The sequence below is a fragment of the Drosophila santomea genome, chromosome 3L (assembly GCF_016746245.2).
Source record: "Drosophila santomea strain STO CAGO 1482 chromosome 3L, Prin_Dsan_1.1, whole genome shotgun sequence".
NCBI lineage: Eukaryota > Metazoa > Arthropoda > Insecta > Diptera > Drosophilidae > Drosophila > Drosophila santomea.
Genome location: NC_053018.2, coordinates 10,585,973 through 10,596,195, shown reverse-complemented (window position 1 = coordinate 10,596,195; position 10,223 = coordinate 10,585,973). Strand labels below are relative to the sequence as shown.

The following is a 10,223-nucleotide window of genomic DNA, read 5'->3' as shown; positions in this document are numbered from 1 at the left end:
TCCAGTTCTCCAGACTTTCCCCCATCATTCTCATCCTTTTCTCGGTCGCCTCATTGATATGCCAAAAGTTGGGTGGCATTCAGCTATTTGTGTTCGCCTGACATTGACGTTGGCCCGTCTGTGAACCATTGACGGCAGTTTGGTGGGTATATTTTCCACCCAAAAATGCATCAAATTGGTCCAAGCTGTGACTAATAGTTCATCATTAAAGTCACACGAAACAAAGCAGGATTAAAGTACTTATTTAGGCTTGAAATAAGCTTCCTGCTCCAAGTTACTGCAGTAAATTAGTAACTTTAGTTAATTAAAAAAATCGTTTTCGTTCTTTTAAGAGGACCCTAAAATTTATTATATCTGATTGTCAGCCGAAAGTTTACAATTGAGTGATACAATTTATGTGTGAATTTGAATTTCTTTTTGGACTCTAGACAATCTCTGCCAGCCAACTCAGCCCCGGGATGCGGCCGAGTCATAAACATAAAATACAAACATTGAACGAGCTCTGGTCCCTTGTCTTGGGACTTCGGTCAACAGATAAAAACGTTGGGTGAACATCGCCATCCCATCTCAGATATATATATATATATACACAGTTGAAGCCATACATCCGTATTTCGGGGTTTTTGAAGAGTCGCCAGTCAAAGAACCAATCAAAACGTAATCGTAGTCACCCGCAGACATCATCGAGCATGTTGAACGTCAATTATTTGGGCTGTTCGGGACACGCGATTTGGTAAAGGAACTGCACCAATGTCCTTGTTGGCCTGCCAGTCATCCTGCCAGCTGTTAAGTAGGGTATCAATCCATACGTGCTCAGTAATCCAGTGCCATAGGTATCCAGATGGGCCCAATCGCTGCAGGGCACAAGTTCGTGGAGCACAGCAGCTGCCAGGCAAGATGAGGCATATCCCTCGCCATCGTTTAAGAGGTCAAAGCTCAGGTGTTCCGCCACACGATCCTTGTAGTAACGCCACAAGGGGAATCGCCACAAGCGATCACCGGTCAAGGAACCGGCCCGCTGGAACTGTTTCCATATGTAGTGTGAATTCGACCAGATTCCAGTGGCACCACCGCCCACCGCCTTCTTCACGCCCTTGCACATGGAGCCCACATCGACGACGAGTCTGGGCTTGTATGTGATCTGGCCATAGAGCATGGGATCCGAGATGACCACCACTCCGGTTCGACTTATGTTGCGCACCGCCAGCGATTTGGAATTCAGCAAGGTGACCACATCGCCCGGCTTGCAGGACATGCCAGAGGGCAGATTCTCGCACAGCGGTATCACGGCAGTTATATTGATGGGCAAGGATAATGCCGCTGCTGCTCGCATGGCGGCCAAAATGCTGGCTGCACCAGTGAGATCGCCGCGAAACTCGTCCATTCCCTTGCATGGACGCAGATTGATGCCACCGGAATTGAAGGTGATGCCTTGACCCACCAGCAGAATGGGTTTATCCTCCGGTGCGGTGCCGCAATAGGCCACCTCGAGCAGCACGGGTGGTTCGCAACTTCCTTTGGCAATCATCAGGAAGGAGTTCAGATGCTGCTGTTCAATCCACTCCATTGTGCGAACCTCCACGGTGATGCCGCATGGACACAGTGAATCCACCGCGGCCTGTGCCACAATTGTCGGTGTCATACAATTGGCAGGCGCATCACACAGTCTCCTGGCCAAATTCTGGGCCTCCGCCTTGAAAAGGCCCCTGGTCCAGGACTCCACATCCGGTGAACCATGCAGCTCCAGCTTGGGTATAGTGCTGCGATACTTCTTGGCCAGATTCTCCTCAAATCGCCAAATGGCCAATGCGGCACCTTCGGCAGCCTGTTCAGCATAGTCCATATTATCCACATGAACCTCGGAGCAGCCAATACTCTGCAGAGATCGGGCACCAATTCCGGCGGCTATGCGCACATTCTCCATGCCCTCGTCCAGCATTTCCAGTTCATTGAAGGCAATGCCTTCGAGACCAACGCCCACCACGCAAATTGATCGGAACTCGTTGTCCACATTGTTGAAGACCTTGCCGCGACCCAAACGTCCGGTCAATTTGGTTTCGCAAATCAACTCCGATAACTTGCCCTGGGCGCGATCATCAAACTTTTCGCCTGCAGGCGTTAGTCGAGGACCCTTTCCCGACTCCTTTTCGTAGAGGCCCAAAACGATTCCTTTGCCGCCCTTGACGGCATCACCAGCTCCACAGCCGGCGGTCACATGACGAACTGATCCAATTTGCGGCAAGGCCGGGATGCGGCAACGGCTCAAGCTCCTGGCCAAAGCGGGTCCTTTCAGCAACAGTTGTCCACGCATATTGTTCAAACTAGGAAATAGTATTATATGTAGTGCACTATATACGCGAGCTATTATCTGCAAAATTTTGACGACTGTTATGTGTTTTCACAATTTACGGCAACGCCCGAATTGTATGTATGTTGGTCTCTCGAACTGTCTGCAATAATTTTGATCTGCCACGTTCAATAGCTTTTGTCAAGTGTCCAAAACAAAAAAGGGTTTCAAAAATGTTTCATATGCGAACGTAAAATGTATATTTAAAAAAAGGAACGAACGAAATGCGTTGTCTGCTTTCGTCGTTAAAAACAGTAAGACTAAATAAACCCGAACAAATTTTTCTTAACTGTAAAGAGATGGAATACTAGATCAGATTAAATACGGAATTTCAAATGCTAACCGTCAAACAAGAAATGATATATATAAAATAATCATTAAAGCTGTAAAGGTTTTTCATAATTCACATTTGATCAGAAGAATATTTTGAACTTGTACATAGCTACAGCTGGGGTTGGTTAAATAGTTTTCATAGACAATAAAATTATAAAAACTTTCTATATAAAATTTGGGTGTCAGAGGCTTATACATGTGCGCGATTTAAAGACATTCTTGTTTGACCAAGAGAACGATCATAAAAAAAAAGATTAGATCTATAGAATATAGCTGCCATATGAAAATTTAGAGCAAAAAAGGTTACCGTCACTAGCGGAATATATTACCTGTTTTATTTAGACATTATTATTAGCCGATATTATTAGCTTATAAGTTTTATATATTCGACAAGCCGAAGCCTATACCCTTGCAAAAATATATTTATAATATATATAACCGCTATAGCAGCTATATTATCATATTCCAAAGATTTTGATCGTTCTAAAGAATGGTGTTTGTAAAAACTTCGAAACGAATTTACTATAGCCTTTCAGCTATAAGTGCTCTCTGATTTAAGTCTCTTATATAATGCGCTTAATTTCAAAGTGAAAGAAAAATTTAATAAATTTTTACTTTTCTTATTTGCAGTGTTGCATTAAAAAAAAAAGTAAATGAACCTTTTAAAGAGTTTATATAAGAAGGTCTTTATGGTATTGCCCACCACCTAAAATCCGATTTCAAATTTAATTATGCAAGAATAGTTTTAACTGGTCCCCCTAAATGATACCTACTCTTCTCACGGTGTAGTTGTTAGTTTGATTACTTACAATCAAGTCGAAACTGTGGACCGAAATGGGGAATCGAAAGTTGACCCGTATTGTGTGGGTTGCCAGTAGAGAACTCAAGAAACGCTCCTTGCAAGTGTCCTTTTTCAGTGTTTGCTGACCGACACAGATCCTGTCGATGATTCAGCTCAATATTTGGAGTGTCCAAAGCGTGAAATACGTTCGGCACAAAAGCAATTTACAGGAAATGTTTATTCGGGTATAATTTTGAAATGTGCTCGGAGAATTCTCGTTTATACGTGAACTTTGATCAGTTTGAGTGTCGTGTCAGTGATGTTGAGATTACTTACGGTACTAAATAATTATAATACAAAATTTGAATGTGCATAACTAAAAAACAAATAGTGTTATTTCTCCCTTGGTATTTCCACAATTTTTTTTTTTAAAGATCATAAATTTTATTTCGCCTTATAAGACGGTCTTTTCAATTAATTTTATAAGAACATCAATATTTTTTAAAGTATATTTTTGCACAGGCTGTTAGCTTTTGTTTATTTATGTACTCCTTTCACTTTTATTTAGTGCTAGTTTCCACTGAATAAAAGTAAGCAAGGAAAAGTGATTGCCGCATATTTCCCACGTGGTGGAAAAGTTTTTCCAACAATAAAATTCCAAGCGGTGCATAAAGTTCATAGAAAAGTTTTCTCTTCTGTTGATTGAAAATGTCGTTTATTGTCGCATGCGAAACAGCAGAAGGAAAATGAACAATACAAATATTGTTCACAAATTAAAACCAACAATTGAATCACGAATTCAATGGTTTAAATAATGATTTAAGGTGAACATAATCGAAATCACTCTAAAATCATAAAACTATTCAATTAAACCGATTTATTTCATATATATACATATATAATTTGGGCTTCAAACATAAAATACAAAGTTTATATAGGAATTTTCATGCTCAGTCCAATAGATGCGTTTCAATGGAAATAAAATTTCCTGGAAGATGTGACGCCTTCTCCAAGGATACTCCACCGTTGAAAATTTGCGACCAATAGGGTTTTATAGCCACTGATGCAGAACGATGCCAAAAAAGCCATTGCAGTTCTCCGTACAGTTGTATGGCCCTCCAGTTTGATATGCAGAAATGCTGAATCACCATATAAAATCGAATATAGTTGATCAATCCGCTGGCCACAAAGGTCAATATCCAGGGCAATGAGAATAAGAGGAGTACATTCCCCGGAAATGGTCCCTCCTTCGTTTGTTTGCTGATCCAATTGTTTTTGACTTTCTCGGCAGCTGTGGCCTTAATTTTAAGGATACCTTTCCTTTCCACCGATACCCCAGTTTTGATAAATTGCAAGTGCCGGCAGTACCAAACTCCGATCATAGTTAGTAGGGAATACATTATGGCCTTGACCAGCATCCAGTGATTATATTTATAGCCCAATTGGAGTGTTAGATTACGATCCACGGAGGGATAGACCGATTTTAAATTGGCATTCGCCTCCATGACAGGCTGAAGATTCGAGCCCAAGTGCAGGGATGTCAGCAGCACAAAGTATCCAATGTCTTGTAATTTGGGATTGAACATGGTTTTAGAATTTTGAGTTCAAAAACTAATTTTAAAGGAAATTTAAAAATTTTTCATCTAACATTGAATAACGTCAAATTGGTTTGACATTGCTAGGGGCTTTTAGGGCATTTAAGGGGCTTTATATATTTTTTTTAATTTTTCTATATTGCGTGGTCATTTTAAACATATTTTTTCATTGCAAAATATTTGTAATTATAATTATTTTTTACTTGTTTTGTTATAAATAGTTTTTTTAATTAAAAAAGCACCAAATTGAACCAACATATTTTAGCACAAGTAGCGAACTAAATTATTTGAAATTCCCGCCAACTCGAACAGTTTTAAAGCAACTGCTGACTGTGCAACTGCTAAAATAAAACTGCACTTTAGTGCTTGGCAATCATCTCTTATTCTTACCCATTCTTAATATTAGTTTCATACTAAATTACACGAAATTAAAATAAATATATTTTGTTTTTGTAGAAAGGTATATTTTTAAGATTTAAAAAGTAAATAGTTTTTTAGTATTAGTTCAGTGGGTTTGAATACTTACTAAATAGTCAGTGCAGACAGCAAAGCTGGTGAGAGTCTTAGCTAAGAGTATGTTCACACTTTGACGTAAAGCTAAAATATAAAAGAAAACATAAATTATTATTTCTGACAACTACAGTTTATTTCTGCGTGAATTTCAAAAATTATAATAGAGAAGACATTTCTGTGAAAACAAAAGACAATTCTTTACCGTAGCAAGTTACTGCGTAAATAGGCTTAATATTCGTGGTATATTCTAGTATATAATTAGACGCGTGTGATGGATTATTTGGCCGGCAATGGAAAAGTGTTGATCAAGCAAAAGCATCCAAGTCGTTTTAAATTTTGGCCAAAAAGTGGAAAATCACGCGGTATGGAGCGCGAAATAGCGCACAGTGTAGCCGGCGAGGAGCAGCGGAGCAGCGATGTGGCGCCCGGACAGGTGAAGACCTTCGAGGAGCTGCGTCTGTCCCGCAATCTGTTGAACGGATTGAAGCGCCACAATTTTGTGACGCCAACGAAGATTCAGGCGGCCGCCATACCCATGGCACTGACCAACATGGGTAAATATCACTCAAACTGCATGAGTTACAGCAGATTACCAATATATATATCTGCAGATTTAATAGTACAATCGAAGAGTGGAACTGGCAAAACACTGATCTATGTAATAGCCGCCATGCAGGGCTACCATGCCAAAATGACGCGACCTCATGCGCTGATTGTGGTGCCCACTCGAGAGCTGGCCATCCAGGTGCAGGACACGTTTTTCTATCTCTGCGAATCGTACCGGGACTTCAAATGCTCCGCCTTTATCGGTGGCACCGAAGTGGCCAAAGATCGCAGGCGCATGCAAGCAAGTCGGATCATTATCGGTACACCGGGACGGCTGCTGCATCTGTATCAGAACAGGGTATTGGATGTGTCCAAACTGGGACTCCTCGTGCTGGACGAGGCGGATCAACTGTATCAGACCAAGAGTCTGCAGGATACGGTCAGTAAACTGATACAGGCACTGCCCAAAAACCGACAGATAATTGCCTGCAGTGCCACCTACGATCAGGATCTGGATGTGCGTCTGGCCAAGATCATGAACAAACCCATGCTTATATCGAATTCCGAAAGGGCCACCGTACTCCTGGGCATTCGGCAGTTTGTCTACGAGTTGCCACAACAGACTAATAGTGTGGAGGAGATGCGTCTTAAGCTGAAGGTGCTTGCCCAGATCTTTAACCAGTTACCTTACGAACAGGCCGTCCTCTTTGCCAGCTCGCAAATGCGTGCGGATTCTTACAAGAACTATCTGACCGCCAGTGGTGTCGAGTGCCATTTGATATCGGGAGCCATGGAACAATCGGAGCGTTTGAATGTCTTCGAGGGCTATAGAAACTTTACAATGCGCACCTTGGTGGCCACCGATTTGATGGCACGCGGTGTGGACTCACCGCATGCCAACCTGGTCATCAACATTGATCCGCCGCAGGACCATGTCACCTATCTGCATCGCATTGGACGAGCTGGTAGGTTTGGCTCCAAAGGCATCGCCATCACGTTTATTGCCTCCGAGAAGGAGAGCCAGAAATTCAGGGAAATGTCACGAAAAGTCGCCACGGCTTGGTCTGTCCTGGAGTTTCCCAAGGAGCCAATGCCTAAGGAATTTAATTTTTGGGATTTCGAAAAGTACAACTTTGGATATTACATCAAGGAGGAGAATCCGCGGCAGGAAATGCCTGTGAAACACAAGGTTCCTAAGACAGATATCGTTGGGAAAAAACCTGAAAAGAGAGATCCAGAAAAATCAAATGTTGTTGCAGAAAAGCTACCAGTGGCCTTAGAAAATGTTGAATCACCTAAAGATAGAGAACAAATGAGTAATAATGTGAGTCAGAAAAAGGAGGTGGAGTTGGACAACCAACCGGAAACTTCACATAATAATAAGAAGAAACAAGTTGAGAAGGAAATTGCAAAGCAAGGAAATCTCGGCAAAGCCGAAGATTCTAAACTGACCAAATCGGAAAGGAGCAAAAAATCTATTTGTCCATCCAAGTTATTTACAAGTGCTCTATCCCAGATAGAGAAGCAAAACACTGAAGTACAGCAAGCACCAGAGATCACAGTAAACGAATATTATATAGACAACGATATCGACGAATGCATAAAACCAACAGCAGACGACAAAGAGAATCAGCCTGATAATGGAACGGTAGACCAGTTTCCGACAAAAACTATTCTAAACCCTGTAGAGATCATATCTCCCGAATTAACACCAACCCTAACACCACTGGACCTGACCCAGGAGCCATCGCCAACCACGGTGACACCACCAGCACCGCCAGCCAACTCGATTAACAACAAGACCTATTGCCTAGCGGCTCCCTCGCAGACCAGTTCAATGACCATACAGAATATGGCAATATCGAACACGGTGGACGATGCCAGCAGCATCAGTTCGGATAGCATGGGCTGTGGCTATCAAAGCGATGGGTCCTACGACACCTTCTATGCGACCAGTGATGAGGAGGAGATCTGGGAGCGATTGATGTCCAAACGCAGGCGTCATCTTAAGAATGGCCAGAAAAAACGGCGTGTGCTACTATACAAAAAAGAACGTCCAAAGCACAACGCGAATGTTAAACGCAAGTTTAAAGAACAAGTTCGATCGTTATACAGATCTAAGAAATCGCACTTAGTAAATAACAAAGTTTACTTAAACTTACAGAAACGTGATCTATACAAGAGAGTCTCACTTTTGCCACACATAAATCTATGTCATCTGCTTCAAAAAGTTATAAATCAAGAAAGAATTTTAAAACGGCTCCATAACTATGCAGAGAACCATAATATGGACAAGGCGAGTGTTGCCAAAATGCTGGATGATCTATATAAATCCATCCTGGAACTTTACTATGCCAATCAAAAGGAATCAAAGAAGCTTATAAAGGAGGCCATAAAGGAGGTTTTCAGATCCATTGATCACCATCAGAGCCACGAGTCTTTGATATCAGAGAAGCCGGAGCCAAAGAACAAGTTCAGTGTCCATGTGACGAATCAGATAGACATACCACCAATGCCAGCACAGCCCGTTGATGAAATGGACTCGGGAAGCGAATCGGATACAGAGGACTCGCAGGAGTACGACGAAGGTGAAGAGATCAGTTTGGACGACGAGGACGATGGCAGCGACGCACCGAACTCGTCGAGTGGTTTTGTAGAGACGAACGAGAGTGCTTCGTCCGGAATTGATACTTCCGTTTATGAAACGGAGTCTACCGGCTTATCAGGAAATGATTATGGTGCATCCTATTTCTCGGAAGATGAGAGTGAAAACGATGAATATGAGTCAGATGCTGGATCCTCAACGAGCTCGGACGCACCGAGCAATGTCAGCTTGGCAGGATCAAGTTCCCCGGGTTCTAGAGCAGGAAGCAGCAGCGACAAATCTTCGGATGATGATTCAATAACTGTTACCAATGTCATTCCAGTGCAGAACACCACAAATAACGCGCAATCCATATGGCGGCAGACTTTCAATATGCAGTACCAGTTCATTGCCAACCATGTGGCCAAGAGCATTCAGAACTATAACTAGATTGCTATGGAAGCCAAACTAGTCGAAACTCAGGCATTACAATTAATTAATCACTTCATTCAGAAACACAACGGATCAGTTCCAAGAGGCTGTATCAGTCTCTTTCCTTATATCTATATATCGTAGCCTGTTAAATCATTTTCCTAAATTGAATACTCAATATCAAAGTAGTTGATACCATGTTATGGACTTTGGTGTGCGAACGATGGATGTTTTTGTATGCAAACAATAAATTGCAAAATTTGTTACCAAATATAAATGAATTAAAGCACAAAACTACATTTTGCGTTTCCTTTTTTTGTTTTGATTTAAAAATTGATTGTTTTTCATGTTTATTCGCTGCATAATCGCATCGCACAAATTAATCCACAAATGTGAAAGTAAAATCCCTTTAATCACTCGCAGTGATTTATCTAAGTGATGGGAAAACAAACATTTTCCTTGGTTGAAGGTAAGGAAGCGGCGCCAACCGAGTGCCGGGACATAAATCATATAGTCAGTGGGATCGGCATCGACCATCGACCATCGGGCAACAGGCATCAGCTGTGTGGCAGACAACATTGTTGCACGGCCGCCGCTCACTTTGCATCGAGTGCAACTGGCTCAAGAGGTGTTAACCCATTAATTAGCTGTTGTCAAAATAAGTCCACTTGATTTTAAGTCATTCGAAAATCAGTTTGAAGGGTATAAAAAATATGACTTAATTATATTAACTGTTTCTGTAATTTATAAGAATTTTAAAACCACTTAAGGTGCACTTTTGACTAAAGTTGGCATTCAATCAAATTGAAAATTACATTAAAAAAATGTATGTGAGTTTCTAAAACTGAAATATCATAATCGGACAAAAAATAATAATTTATTTTCGTAAACTAATCTTCTATTTAATTTCTGAAATTGGCAATTTGAAATAGATTTTTTGTTAAGGGGTTAAATTTAATTAAATGTTTTAAAGCATCTTCTTCCCATTTTTTTTTTTTGAGTTTTGTGTCGTCATTTCGAAGTGTTTGTTAATGGGTTAAGCCAAAGAGACGGTCCACAGGCGGCATGCCGCGTCGGTGGCATAGTCAAAAC

The 10,223-nt window shown here is 41.4% G+C and overlaps 3 protein-coding genes across 3 annotated transcripts; 1 reads left to right on the top strand and 2 right to left on the bottom strand.

The window, feature by feature from the left end:
- Nucleotides 1–322: 322 nt before the first annotated feature.
- Nucleotides 323–3,751, bottom strand: LOC120449448 (cytosol aminopeptidase). Its single transcript, XM_039631919.2, has 2 exons — nt 3,490–3,751; nt 323–2,321 (listed from the first exon to the last, which is right to left on the bottom strand). The coding sequence occupies exon 2, from the start codon at nt 2,309–2,311 to the stop codon at nt 704–706; it is 1,608 nt and encodes a 535-aa protein (XP_039487853.1). The 5' UTR covers nt 2,312–2,321; nt 3,490–3,751; the 3' UTR covers nt 323–703.
- A 570-nt stretch (nt 3,752–4,321) lies between these two features.
- On the bottom strand, nt 4,322–5,134 carry LOC120448699. The gene has a single exon (XM_039630854.1). It carries the CDS (start codon nt 5,045–5,047, stop codon nt 4,412–4,414), a length of 636 nt encoding a protein of 211 aa, XP_039486788.1. The 5' UTR covers nt 5,048–5,134; the 3' UTR covers nt 4,322–4,411.
- A 702-nt stretch (nt 5,135–5,836) lies between these two features.
- On the top strand, nt 5,837–9,425 carry LOC120448941 (probable ATP-dependent RNA helicase DDX20). Its single transcript, XM_039631185.2, has 2 exons — nt 5,837–6,123; nt 6,181–9,425. Exons 1-2 carry the CDS (start codon nt 5,841–5,843, stop codon nt 9,147–9,149), a joined length of 3,252 nt encoding a protein of 1,083 aa, XP_039487119.1. The 5' UTR covers nt 5,837–5,840; the 3' UTR covers nt 9,150–9,425.
- Nucleotides 9,426–10,223: the final 798 nt, after the last annotated feature.